The sequence below is a fragment of the Anomaloglossus baeobatrachus genome, chromosome 9 (assembly GCF_048569485.1).
Source record: "Anomaloglossus baeobatrachus isolate aAnoBae1 chromosome 9, aAnoBae1.hap1, whole genome shotgun sequence".
Lineage (NCBI taxonomy): Eukaryota > Metazoa > Chordata > Amphibia > Anura > Aromobatidae > Anomaloglossus > Anomaloglossus baeobatrachus.
Window position 1 is genome coordinate 23,295,059 of NC_134361.1, and position 14,416 is coordinate 23,309,474.

Consider the following 14,416-nt stretch of genomic DNA (forward strand, 5'->3'; position numbering starts at 1 on the left):
CCACATCATCATGCAGTCATTGAAATGAATGGCAGGGCAGATATTCCATTACACCCTCTTCTTCCTCCCAACTAACGTTTAGCCAGAGGCAAAGGAGGCCACGTATCCCATGTATTTGGTACTTCTGCTGTTGGGATTGATGCTGCTGCTAGCAATAGTTATATATTTTTCCATTATATCGGGGGGTTTTGCTACCATGTTTGGGGTTAACATACATGTTTTGACACAAGTAGAACATTTAATGTGTCCAAAACTTTGTGACCACATAAAACAGCGCCCCCTTTGTCCGCTGGCCGTGTCTGGTACTGCGGCTCGTTGCATTCTTCGGTCTCGCACGGAGCGTCTCTGGTCCTGAATCCTTTCTTAATAGTAAAAAATAAAATGAGACGACATCAACGTGAGACCATAAACTGGTTTATTTCATGTACTGCTGTAATTTACAGAAATAAGGATGCGGGCGTCTCGGCCAGAGTGCAGTTATCACATTATCGTCTCCAGGTCTAAGCTTCCATACGGCACAGTCCACGCCTCCCCCAAATACTGTCCTGGGGGGGCAGACCTCATAGAGGTTAATGACAGCGCCGGAGATCTGGTCAGTGTGCGGGCTCGCTGTATACGCTGCCACGATGAAGGCCACGTCTTCCGTTTTGGAGGCATCTGATCTCTTAGATTGGAAAAAAAGGAAAATTTGGGCAAGGTTAGGAAAAATGAACAATCCCTTTAAGGGACACCTCTCCATGAGAACATATACAAACCTCACGATCACTGTGTGTACAGGCTGGCAGCAAAGACTATATCCCTCTTGATCAGTTGTGACGCGGCTTCCATCTTGGCGCAGAGCGTGGCGTCTCCGACCAGTCGAGCGGCGGAGCGCACGTCCCGGCAGGCTTCGTCCAGACGCTGCACGCACCGGACGATCAGGCCCTCCTGTATGTCGGTCAGTGTCATAATCTCAGAAAAGGGCTGAAAATGAAATATACGAAGGATTAGATCTGTGCAAGAATGTTCCTATTCACTGACCGCAAGCAGAGATCCTTACACATGTCCATTATACACTGATTATTCAAAATAAACCCCCCTAATGATGCTGAAAGTCTCCGCAGGAGGCGCTGATTACCATGCCACGAGCCCACTCATAAACCACCTCCGTCAGCCCAAACTTGTACTGGGCAACGAAATCTTCTACTGTCTCCTTCAGGCCGCATTCTCGCTGGACCAGCGCCAAACGCTCCGCCAACTCCCGCACCTTCTTCACGCCCTGCGGGTAACACCAGAGAGCGGTATATTTCCCATGTGTTACTGACACATATACATAGAGAAGGATCACTACAGGGCGTTTCTCAGGTACAGTACACCTATCCATGTACATAGGAGCAGTATTATAGTAGTTATATTCTTGTACATAGGAGGCAGTATTATAGTAGTTATATTCTTGTAAATAGATGTCAGTATTATAGCAGTTATATTCTTGTACATAGGGGCAGTATTATAGCAGTTATATTCTTGTATATAGATGTCAGTATTATAGTAGTTATATTCTTGTACATAGGGGCAGTATTATAATAGTTATATTATTGTACATAGGGGGCAGTATTATAGTAGTTATATTCTTGTACATAGGGGCAGTATTATAGTAGTTATATTCTTGTACATAGGGGGCAGTATTATAGTACATAGGGGGCAGTATTAGGGTATGTGCGCACGTTGCTTTTTACCTGCTTTTTACCTGCTTTTTTGCTGCTTTTTCTTCTGCGCTGTTTAATGCCAAAATGGATGTGTTCTTCTATTCAAGCAAAGTCTATGGGAATTTGGGTTTCTTGTTCACACTATGTTGTTCAAAATGCTGCCTTTTTGTGGCAGAACTTTGGTCAAAAACTCAGCTTTGCAGTGCAAAACCCAAATGGCAAAAACAATTGACATGTTGCTTCTTTGAAAAGCTGAGTTTTTGACCAAAGTTCTGCCTCAAAAAGGCAGCATTTTGAACAACATAGTGTGAACAAGAAACCCAAATTCCCATAGACTTTGCTTGAATAGAAGAACACATCCATTTTGGCATTAAACAGCGCAGAAGAAAAAGCAGCAAAAAAGCAGGTAAAAAGCAGGTAAAAAGCAACGTGCGCACATACCCTCATAGTAGTTATATTCTTGTACATAGGGGGCAGTATTATAGTAGTTATATTCTTGTACATAGGGGGCAGTATTATAGTAGTTATATTCCTCTACATAGGGGCAGTATTATAGCACTTATATTCTTGTACATAGGGGGCAGTATTATAGTAGTTATATTCTTGTATATAGGGGGCAGTATTATAGTAGTTATATTCTTGTACATAGGAGCAGTATTATAGTAGTTATATTCTTGTACATAGGAGCAGTATTATAGTAGTTATATTCTTGTACATGGGGGGGCAGTATTATAGTAGTTATATTCTTGTACATAGGGGCAGTATTATAGTAGTTACATTCTTGTACATAGGGGCAGTATTATAGTAGTTATATTCTTGTACATAGGGGCAGTATTATAGTAGATAAACCCTTTCTTCGATCACCCGCCGGTGGTGTAGTAATATTCCACACATCAGTTGTCTTCTTACCGCCTTCAATGTGTCTGTGAGCCGCGGTTCACACTGGGTTTTATGCTGGAAGACGAGGCAGGAGAGTAGGGCAGCGATCTCCTCGGGGTTCAGGGGTGACAGCGCTCCATCCAGCACCAGCTCCGTCACCAGCAGTTCATGGCTACAAACCTCACAGGCCACGCGACCCTTCAGCTGCACCGCGCCGCCGTCATCTATGTACTTCAGGGTGCGCAGGACCTGACATCACAAGATGACAGCGATGAGACCAAGGAAGACATCCGCAGCAGAAGAGGCGGCTCAGGCCCCGCAGACCGCTACGCTTACTTCTCCAGTGACTTACATTGATTCTTTGCTGATACTCGGGTAAGAGGCTCAGCGACTGCTCCGACGTCAGGAAGCGGAGACGATCCAGCTCATCCATCACCTGCGATCGCTGCTCCAGACGCTGATACTACAAGGATAAAAGGACGGAGTCATGAGAAGGGAAAAAAAGCCACAAGGACAAGGGACGTGGGTACAAAGTCAGTGATGGCGTCACCTGGGAGGTAAAACGGGGGCTGTTGGGGCAGCTGAAGCCCCTCAAGGCCCCTTCCAGTCTCTTCACCCTGCTGACGGCCTCCACCACCTCCAGCTCCTTCAGCTGCAGATCGTTCACCGGGCACAGCGACGTCAGCGATCCCGGGGGCAGGTCGGCCAGCCGCGACAGCTCCTGCGTCACACCGGACACCGCCGGGCCCGGAGGGTCGTTTCTGAGAATGGGGGGGGAAAGATTCATATTGGTCCATGCCCAACAAATGGCCTCAAAGTGGAGGAATACACCCACAATGTTATGGGGGAGGTACCTGAAGCGCGGGGTCTGGCTCCTAGTGACGTCGTCCAGGACTTTATCGGCATGGACCCTTAAGGTCTTCCCGGTTATCATGAGAATTTCGGAGGAGCGGAGCTTCAGGAGCTTGAAGTCACACGGCCCTATAGAGAGAAGGGCAAACCAGTGAAGGCTCATGTAATACGAGCGTGACGACTTCTTGTCTTCAGCCACAATCCGCCACCATAAAGCCATCATCCATGGTCAGACTTGGCAATAGTCACTCGGGTTAGCAGGGTCTAGGAGATCCCGGGATCTTACCCTTTAACCCCTATGCAGGGTTCTGTGCATCACCTCCGGGGACCTTAGGTTGCTTCAGCGGAGTAGCAGCTGGCCGGTAGAGCGGGCTGGGGAAAATCTAACAAGCTAGGCTGGGGCAGGTACAAAATCAGAACCTATCAGTCAGAGGATGGAAGGTCAGTCGGTCGGACCGTCACTCATTCTGGCTGAATGGACATCTTTTTTGAGAAGACCACTAACACTGCAATTTGGGGCAATCAACTCTAAGATATTTTACACAATATGTCGTCTTGTCAGAGCGTCTTACCCTCGGGTCGGAACACTTTGGTCATTAGCAGTTCATCAGGACACGGCACCGTCTTGTCCTTCTCTCCTTGTGGCGTAGAAGCGACCGTACCATCGCGTTTCTTCTCACACAGCACCAGTGTAGTGTAGATCCGATTGGTGGCATCTGAAGACACCTAGAAGGTAGAGGACCATGGCCGTCTGCTGTGGAGTGCGCCGGTCCCTACGTGTATAGTCAGCTCTGGCTGCAATCCTACCTGCAGGATGACTCCGGGCACCCAGGGGTGATAGTCTGTCCGGATGATGACGATACGTCCCGCGCTTAGACACTTCACGCCATTGATGGATTCCACCACCTTTTTCTAGATAACGACACAGATTTGGGACATGTAACTCTTGGAGGTATTGGCTCACTGATCCTTAAAGGAGGCCTCGGCATCCGGCGCGGTGCGATGCTCCTGGGCAGTGTAGCAGAAGGTGATTTTACGCAAGCAAAAAAAGTCGCACCGCGCCGAATCAACCCAATAACGGGTCTATACGTCATGGAATACAAACAAGTCAAATACAGTGCCTTGCGAAAGTATTCAGCCCCCTTGAATTTTTCAACCTTTTCCCACATTTCAGGCTTCAAACATAAAGATAAAAATGTTAATGTTCTGGTGAAGAATCGACAACAAGTGACACAATTGTGAAGATGAACAAAATGTATTTCTTATTTTAAACTTTTGTAAAAAATAAATAACTGAAAATTATGGCGTGCAATATTATTCATCCCCTGTAAGTGAATACTTTGTAGCGCCCCCTTTTGCTGTGATTACAGCTGCAGTCGCTTGGGGTATGTCTCTATCAGTTTTGCACATGGAGAGGCTGAAATTCTCGCCCATTCTTCCTTTGTAAACAGCTGGAGCTGAGTGAGGTTGGATGGAGAGCGTTTGTGAACAGCAGTTCTCAGCTCTTTCCACAGATTCTCGATTGGGTTCAGGTCTGGACTGTGACTTGGCCATTCTAACACCTGGATACGGTTATTTGTGAACCATTCCATTGTAGATTTTGCTTTATGTTTGGGATCATTGTCTTGTTGGAAGACAAATCTCCGTCCCAGTCTCAGGTCTTTTGCAGACTCCAACAGGTTTTCTTCAAGAATAGTCCTGCATTTGGCTCCATCCATCTTCCCATCAATTTTAACCATATTCCCTGTCCCTGCTGAAGAAAAGCAGGCCCATACCATGATGCTGCCACCACCATGTTTGACAGTGTGGATGGTGTTTTCAGGGTGATGAGCTGTGTTGCTGTTACATATCGTTTGGCATTGTGCCCAAATAGTTTGATTTTGGTTTCATCTGAGCAGAGCACCTTCTTCCATATGTTTGGTGTCTCCAGGTGGCTTGTGGCAAACTTTAAACGATACTTTTTATGGATATTTTTGAGAAATGGCTTTCTCCTTGCCACTCTTCCATAAAGGCCAGATTTGTGCAGTGTATGACTGATTGTTGTCCTATGGACAGACTCTCCCACCTCAGCTGTAGATCTCTGCAGATCATTCAGAGGGATCATGGGCCTCTTGGCTGCATCTCTGATCAGTCTTCTCCTTGTGTGAGATGACAGTTTGGATGGACGGCCGGGGCTTGGTAGATTTGCAGTGGTATGATGCTCCTTCCATTTCAATATGATCGCATGCACAGGGCTCTTTGGGATGTTTAAAGTTGAGGAAATCTTTTTGTAACCAAATCCGGCTTTAAACTTCTCCACAACAGTATCATTTTTTTAATCCAATTAGTTTTTTTATTGAAAACACGGCAGATGCAAAATCATACATGGTAATTTAAGAGAACATTTGTCCACTGCCTGCACATGAGGGCTCCATACATTAATATACTCCGAGACAATCCAGTTACAATTCCTCTGCCTTACACTTTAACCACACAACAACATGGGGAGGGAGGAGAGGGGAGGAAAGATGGGGACTTCATTCAAGTAAGGGGGAACAAGAACAAAGGGGGAGGGGAAGAAGGTAGGGTTGGGGGGAAGTGGGGGGGGGGGGTTAGTAGGGGTACAGGGTTAGATGCCTGCCTGCATTACCAACCCCAGTCCACCAGCCGGGGCCATCAACTCCTCCTAGATTTCTCTCATAAACTGCTGCCTCAGTCAGGGTCTCAATGCTTTAGCCCCCTGGCTAGCCGAGCCAGGGCTATAATTCCTTCGGCTCTATCTCAACTAGGTGCTCTTTGCCCGGGGAATAGTTGTGTAATAGGTGTTGCATGGCTGGATGACAGCCAGGGTTCCCATATTGTAAGAATTCTAGTTTTTTGTTTTAGGGAGTGGGCAAGGCATATTCATATTGGCATTGTTGGTCGATCCTACTATATAACTCGGCTCCAGAGGGAGCTTCAGTGGCCTTCCACGAATGGCTCAGACACTGTCTGGCAGCTATTAGAATTTGCACAATCAGTCCCCTAAAATTCTGCGGGTACGAGTCTATTCCCAATTCAGAACTGCCAGCCCTGGGTTGGGGTTGGTGTGCACACCTGTCATTTCACTAATGAGTCTGAAAACTGCTATCCAAAAAGGTTGGACCCTCGGACAGTGCCACCAACAGTGTCCCAGTGATCCCCTCTGGAGGCAGCCCTTCCAACAGAGCGGTGAGTAGTTGGGAATGTAATGCACCAATTTTGCCGGCGTATGGTACCAACGTAGATGCACCTTTTTCAGCTGTTCCAAATGGTTAATGCATTTTGAGGATCTTTGCACCCACTGTGTCGCAGTATGCCACGCCGAGGGGGAGGTGTTAATGCCTAAATCTGATTCCCATTTAGTCATGTATGGGAGCTTTTGCTCGTCAGAGGGGTTGTTCAACCATTTGTAGGTTAAAGAGATTCCCGGTTGCCTCATTAGTTTTTTAAACAATAGTGCCTTAACAGTGGGTAAGGTCGGGTTTGATCACGGGGGGAATTTTGTGCTTAGAAAATGGCGAATCTGCAGGTGTTGATAAAAACACCCCTTTAGGGAGGGGTGCTCCCGAAGTATATCGTTGAAGGGCCTAATCTCTGCACCATCGTAAAAGTGCGCCAAAACTCCAAAACCCGCTGTTTCCCATCTACTCAAATTTGTATATGGAATGTAAAAAAAAATTGTTTAAAAGAACAGAGAGTCCTCAGTGGTTGATACCTTTTAATGGCTAACTGAAAAGATGGTAATAATTGCAAGCTTTCGAGACTACTCAGGTCTCTTCATCAGGCATGGTATAACACAAAATCTGAAGAGTCACGTATTTATACACAACAGGACTTAGAATAGTGCAGTAAAAAAAAAAAAAAAAAAAAAAAAAAAAAGAACAAGTTATATGAAACAGAACTATCTCTATGGCAGGGGGACAAGCTGTTCTAGCCATAAATACTGATGCAGTTCAGTGTGAAAGTTTTATTGTCCTTTGATAAGGGTCTGGTCCAGGGCTGTGACATGCTCGGATGGTCAGAGGAGCACATCTTTTAACTGATGTAAAAAGACATGAATCCATGAGACACATTCATTCCTTCTCTGAATGTGTCAAAGGTCATCATAAGTTTGTACTCCCATAGTCTCCTGTCTCTCTGGGACTTGAAGTTTCCTTTCAATACCAGCAATTTCATGTCCATGATGCTGTGGTCTGGGTTACAAAAATGTTTGGCCACAGGTAGATCCATCCTTTTTTCTCTAATTGTGTGGCGGTGAGAATTCATCCTTGTCCTGAGCTGTTGTCCTGTCTCCCCTACATACAGACCCCCAGTTGGACATTTGGTACATATAATTAAGTACACCACATTGGTTGTGGTGCAGCTGAACGTACCTGGGATCTTGTAGTCCTGATGTGATCTGGGAATCTTTATCTTGTCCGTTGTCAATATTAATGGACAGGTCTTGCATTTTTTCTGGTTGCAGGGAAATGTTCCTGTTGGTGTTGGAGAGGACAGGGAGCTTCTGACAATGATGCTTCTTAGATTTGGGGGCTGTCTAAAACACAGAAGTGGGGGGTCTGGAAAAATAGATTTTAACCGGGCATCTTTTTGCAGTAATGGTTGTAGTTTCCGTGCAGCTCCTCTAAACACCTCCAGATGTGGATTGTAGTGGATTGTACTACAATCCACATCTGGAGGTGTTTAGAGGAGCTGCACGGAAACTACAACCATTACTGCAAAAAGATGCCCGGTTAAAATCTATTTTTCCAGACCCCCCACTTCTGTGTTTTAGACAGCCCCCAAATCTAAGAAGCATCATTGTCAGAAGCTCCCTGTCCTCTCCAACACCAACAGGAACATTTCCCTGCAACCAGAAAAAATGCAAGACCTGTCCATTAATATTGACAACGGACAAGATAAAGATTCCCAGATCACATCAGGACTACAAGATCCCAGGTACGTTCAGCTGCACCACAACCAATGTGGTGTACTTAATTATATGTACCAAATGTCCAACTGGGGGTCTGTATGTAGGGGAGACAGGACAACAGCTCAGGACAAGGATGAATTCTCACCGCCACACAATTAGAGAAAAAAGGATGGATCTACCTGTGGCCAAACATTTTTGTAACCCAGACCACAGCATCATGGACATGAAATTGCTGGTATTGAAAGGAAACTTCAAGTCCCAGAGAGACAGGAGACTATGGGAGTACAAACTTATGATGACCTTTGACACATTCAGAGAAGGAATGAATGTGTCTCATGGATTCATGTCTTTTTACATCAGTTAAAAGATGTGCTCCTCTGACCATCCGAGCATGTCACAGCCCTGGACCAGACCCTTATCAAAGGACAATAAAACTTTCACACTGAACTGCATCAGTATTTATGGCTAGAACAGCTTGTCCCCCTGCCATAGAGATAGTTCTGTTTCATATAACTTGTTCTTTTTTTTTTTTTTTTTTTTTTTTTTTTTTTTTTTTACTGCACTATTCTAAGTCCTGTTGTGTATAAATACGTGACTCTTCAGATTTTGTGTTATACCATGCCTGATGAAGAGACCTGAGTAGTCTCGAAAGCTTGCAATTATTACCATCTTTTCAGTTAGCCATTAAAAGGTATCAACCACTGAGGACTCTCTGTTCTTTTAAACAATTTTTTTTTATCTCTACTGGCTAACACGGTACAAAGATATATTTTACTTGTATATGGAATGTGGGATTCTATTGATCTGAGCGAAATTTCTGACAGCGGGACCTGGATCTTAGGGATCATCTCACTGCGCCATATGGCTATCGATGCTGTCATAGTAGGGAGACACAGGGTGGACCTAGTACGTTTTAGATATTCCACCTCCATCAGTTTCCTCGTCGAACCCTGGTCTGTCAGAGAGTTCTCAAGTTGAACCCACCTATGGGAGCTCTCCGTGTTCCACCATTCTTTGAGTGATTCTATAAGAGAAGCTTTATAATAGGCCATCACATTAGGCGTACCCAGACCTCCCATTCCATATGGCAGATGCATAATCTTACTAGCAACTCTAGCTCTTTTATTACCCCAAATAAACTTATTGGTCAACGACTGCAGTTTTATCAAATATCTATATGGAATTTTAAGAGGGAGACACCTAAACATATACAGCAGCTTAGGAAGGAACGTCATCTTAAAGGATTGAATTCTCGCCATCCAAGATAGCGACAACTTCTCATACCTGCCTAGAGCCTGACCCAAGTTTTTGAGTAGGTGATCGAGATTGGATCTGATGAGGGAATGGGTTGGTGTCAAACGGATACCTAGATAAGGGATACTATCTTCGCACCACTGGAAAGGAAAGGCTGCCTCCAAAATCCTTCTGGATCTTGCGGGTACATTAAATGGTAGTACTAAGGACTTCGTGGCATTCAATTTGTAATAAGACACCTCAGAAAAGGTCGACAGGGTGGACATCACTGCTGGAAAGGAATATTCAAGGTTAGTACATGATATTATTACATCATCCGCATATAGACCCAATTTATGTTCATGCTCCCCTACCCTTATACCAGTTATGTTCGGGTTCACCCTAATTGCCTCCGCCAGAGGTTCCACCACCAGAGCAAAAACAATAGGGGACAGCGGGCACCCCTGGCGGGTGCCATTGGTTATAGAAAATTTTAATGAGCGAAAACCCGAGGCTAGAACTGAAGCATTTGGGTGAGAGTACAAGGCCAAAACAGATGACTTAATTCTTCCTTCAAAACCAAATTTCATAAGCACTCTTTCCAGATATCCCCAGTGCACCCTATCAAAGGCCTTTTCGGCGTCGAGTGACAAGAATACACCAGGGACACCCGACTTCTCCATCACCCCAATTAAATCCAGCATCCGCCTGGTGCCATCTTTGGATTGCCTGCCCGCCACAAAACCCACCTGATCCGGGGCTACCAAGGAGGGGATTATTTTATGGAGTCTGGTGGCTACCATTTTTGAGTAAATTTTTAAATCACAGTTGAGCAATGAAATTGGTCTGAAATTCCCAGGGGTATCTGCCGTTTTCCCCGGTTTGGGTAGTGTAGTGATAACTGCTTCTAGGTTCTCTGAGGAAATAGTCCCGGCCGTTTGCCACAAATTAAAGGTCTTTAGTAAAAAAGGGGCTAGAATAGAGGCAAATTGCTGATAATATTCATAGGGAAGCCCATCCGGGCCTGGGGCTGAGTTTCGTTTAGAAGCTCTAATGGTGTCCAAAATTTCCTGTATAGTAAAGGGAAGATTTAAAGATTCTAATTGCCGGTCTGAGACCCGAGGCAATTCCAGACCGTCCAAAAACTCCTGAATTTTTTCCGGTGTTGGCTGAGGGGTTTGCGGGTCATCCCTTAAATTGTACAGGGCAGCATAATACTTGGCAAAGGCGTCTGCTATCCCATTAGGGTGCCTTATAAGTGATCCGTCGGGGCCCTTCAAAAATTCAATTTTAGATTTAATTTCCTGTTTTTTTGTTCTAGCTAGTAAGGTGCTGGCTCTATCCCCCATCGCATAAAAAGTTGATTTACTCTTTTTAAGATTATGTTCATATCTATACAACAGGAGGGATCGCAGTTGAAACCTGCAAGTAAGAATTTCCCTGGACAGTGTAGACGACGGGGAGGCCTTGTTAATAGTTTCTAAGTGTTGAATATGGGCTATAATTTCTTTAATTTCTGCTTCTCTTTGCTTTTTCAAGAATGATGCAGTTTTTAAAAACTGCCCTCTAATAACTGATTTGTGTGCAGCCCATAAGGTCTCGTCAGAGACCTCCCCATTGTCATTATGTCCAAAGTATTCCAACAGGCCTGCCACAACCTCCTCCTGAACGTTCTTTTGGTTCAGTAAACTAGTATTAAGTCTCCACTGAGGCACCATAAATCCACTAGTAGAGTCCTGTACCACCAAAGTTATCGGAGCATGATCCGACCATGTTATCAGACCCACTTCAGCACCCGTACACTTGTGAACAGTCTTACTATCCGTCAGGAAGAAGTCGATCCTGCTGTACGACCGATGCCTTGGGGAAAAGAAAGTATAGTCCCTTTCCGATGCATGAAGGTATCTCCATATGTCATGTAGATGAAACTTCGCGACCAACTGTTTCAGTTCCTTTCCTGACTTAGCGGACCCCGCCGAGCAGTCCATAGATCGGAAAACTGGAGTGTTAAAGTCACCGCAGATTATCTCTGACCCCTGTGCGGTGCTCCTAAACATCTGGAAAAATTTCCGGGCAAATGTTAGTTGAGATGAGTTTGGAGCGTAAATCGATGCCAAGGTATACAAAAGCCCATTCAGGAGGCACTTTAGAATAATATATCTCCCGTCTGCACCATAGGTTACATCAATCATTTTGAAAGCCACAGAGTTTTTAATCAGGATAGCCACTCCTCCTTTTTTTTTTTTTTTGAGTCATTTGCAAAGAACATATGTGGAAATCTTGGATGTAGTAGCCTTTTATTGTCATCAGTAAGAAGGTGAGTTTCTTGAATACATGCTATATCACATTTGGATGCTATAACTTCTCTCCACAGCATGGATCTTTTTGCAGGAGAATTGAGACCCTTCACATTGAGAGACAGAAACTTAATACTCATGGCGGATCCCAGAAAGGACGATGTTTCCAGGCAGGCCGACTGAGAGGCATAGGGCAGGCAGAGGCAGGCAAGGAGGACCAGTTAGGGACGGTGCACGGGTGGAGGGAAAAAACAACAAAAACAAAAAAACTTGAATACCTCAGCTTCATCCTTACCGGACAGCTGGGAAGTACTTGCTCGCCATAGGCGAGAACAACAGAGGGCTTAAGTGACATCACAGGTCACATGAGAGCTACACACGCCTGCGGCTGGCGAGACTCCCTCACGCTGGTTCCCACTCAGGATTGATCTTTTTCTTCTGAGCATCCCCCTGCTCCCGGCGTGAGTCTGAGTGCATTGTAAGGGGTAATCCCCAGGACTCGCGTAGTTTGCTCAGTTGAGGAGGGGACTGTCATACATGTGTTTTAGAATCCCTGAAGATAATCAATTTCACCGGGAATCCCCATTTATAGTGTATGTCATGCTCCCTCAGGATTCTGGAGAACTGGGAAAATTCTCTTCTTTTTGCCAGAGTTGCAGCAGACAGGTCCGGGAACACCTTTAAATCAATAAATTCATCTGGGAGGATAGGGTTATCCCTCAGTATCTGGAGCACTGCTTCCAGCGTGTCCCTGGGCAGAGTGGGGTCGATACCTTTAGGTTTAGGGATTCTATGTATTCTATCCACTATGAGATCTTTCTGTGTGTTCTGGGAGCAGTAGTTGGAGAAACTTGTGAAAGAAATCTGGCAGCTCTTTATCAGCTACTGACACAGGAATGCCCCTAATTTTAAGATTGTTCCTTCTGGATCTGTCTTCCAGATCCCCAAGCTTGTTTTTCAGTATTCCCACCTCCTCCTCTAACGCTGTGTTAGCATCAATCAGATCATTGTGTGACTGAGCAAGTTCGGCCATTTTAGACTCCACATGGTCTGTACGGTCCCCCAGTGATTTGATTTCCTCCTTAACTTCTTTAATCATGTTCTTAAGATCCCTGAAATCCTCCTGCAGTGATGACTTCAGAGAACTGAGCAGGGCTTGCAGCCTTTCCTCTGTGAGAGGAGTGCCTGTGCCACTGCTTCCCAACCCTGTCTCTTCCTGGTGTAAGGGAGACACTGCAGCAGCAGACATCTTCTGAGGAGAGGGGGATCCCCTATCCCTGGGATAAAAGTCAGTAAGCTTGGCTGGGGGGCCAGATTTCCGGGGTCTACCCTTTGGCATACTGTGCAGGGGGGATTACTCACTGTTTCAGAGGAGAGTTCTCAGCGATTTGAAGCAGCTTTGAGCCAGTTTGTACAGCCACAGCACAGAGCTTCTCTCTTAAGCAGCCATTGCCTTCAGCATGCAGGCCACACCCCCCTCCACAACAGTATCATGGACCTGCCTGTTGTGTTCCTTGGTCTTCATGATGCTCTGTGTGCTTTACACAGAACCCTGAGGCTATCACAGAGCAGGTGCATTTATACGGAGACTTGATTACACACAGGGGCTTATATTTATCATCATCAGTCATTTAGGACAACATTGGATCATTCAGAGATCCTCAATCAACTTCTGGAGTGAGTTGCTGCACTGAAAGTAAAGGGGATGAATAATATTGCACGCACTAATTTTCAGTTATTTTTTAAAAAAGTTTAAAATAAGCGATAAATTTCCTTCCCCTTCACAATTGTGTCCACTTGTTGTTGATTCTTCACCAGAACATTAACATTTTTATCTTTATGTTTGAAGCCTGAAATGTGGGAAAAGGTTGAAAAATTGAAGGGAGCTGAATACTTTCGCAAGGCACTGTATATCCACCAGTGTACATGGATAATTGATAAATCAAACATGGAGTGATTGGATTATTACCTGCAGCATCTCCCTGGTGTAGACGAGCTCCTGCACAGTCACAAAATAGTCATACAGGTCCGCCAGGTCCCCGGAGCACTCCACGTCCCCCATGTCGCCCAGCGTCTTGGTCAGGACCTTAATGCGCTGTTCATGGGCCTTGGAAATAAACACAACTCAGTGGTGACTTCCAGCATAACCAGACAGAGAGCATGCTGGGAGTTGTAGTTTCTCATCACCCCCAGTTGGAGATCATGGAAGTAACCGCATCATGTAGGGAACACAACAGTCCCAATCTGGTTCTGCGATCCTACATTTTTACCCCCGTGGTGGACAGGACGTGGTTACCACTCACCTTGCTATCCTTTTGGGTGTGGGCTTCGGCAAAGCTCCTCTTCATCATGTCCTCCACTCTCAAAGCCTCGACGCGGAGGAGATTCAGGATCATGGAGTACGTGAGACGGAACTGGGAGTGCAGCTGAGTCGGCTTCCCCTGGACCGGAGGAGGCAGGGAGGTTAGTAAGGACAGACAGTAATGTACAGGACTCCCATCATGAGCAACAATCTCCAGCCCTCCTGTGCAGCCTAAAAAATTCTGAGTGACCTGCAG

At 45.5% G+C, this 14,416-nt stretch overlaps 1 protein-coding gene across 1 annotated transcript in view; it reads right to left on the reverse strand.

Moving 5' to 3' along the window:
- Positions 1-398: 398 nt before the first annotated feature.
- Positions 399-14,416, reverse strand: part of SKIC2 (SKI2 subunit of superkiller complex) — a 53,286-nt gene continuing 39,268 nt past the window's right edge. The window contains exons 21-31 of the mRNA XM_075323279.1: positions 14,162-14,299; positions 13,828-13,965; positions 4,224-4,328; positions 3,989-4,142; positions 3,419-3,545; positions 3,115-3,325; positions 2,917-3,027; positions 2,595-2,813; positions 1,118-1,258; positions 756-963; positions 399-664 (exon numbers count right to left, since the gene is read on the reverse strand). Of these exons, the coding sequence (XP_075179394.1) occupies positions 763-963; positions 1,118-1,258; positions 2,595-2,813; positions 2,917-3,027; positions 3,115-3,325; positions 3,419-3,545; positions 3,989-4,142; positions 4,224-4,328; positions 13,828-13,965; positions 14,162-14,299 (1,545 nt within the window). The 3' untranslated portion in view covers positions 399-664; positions 756-762. The remainder of the gene's footprint in view (positions 665-755; positions 964-1,117; positions 1,259-2,594; positions 2,814-2,916; positions 3,028-3,114; positions 3,326-3,418; positions 3,546-3,988; positions 4,143-4,223; positions 4,329-13,827; positions 13,966-14,161; positions 14,300-14,416) is intronic.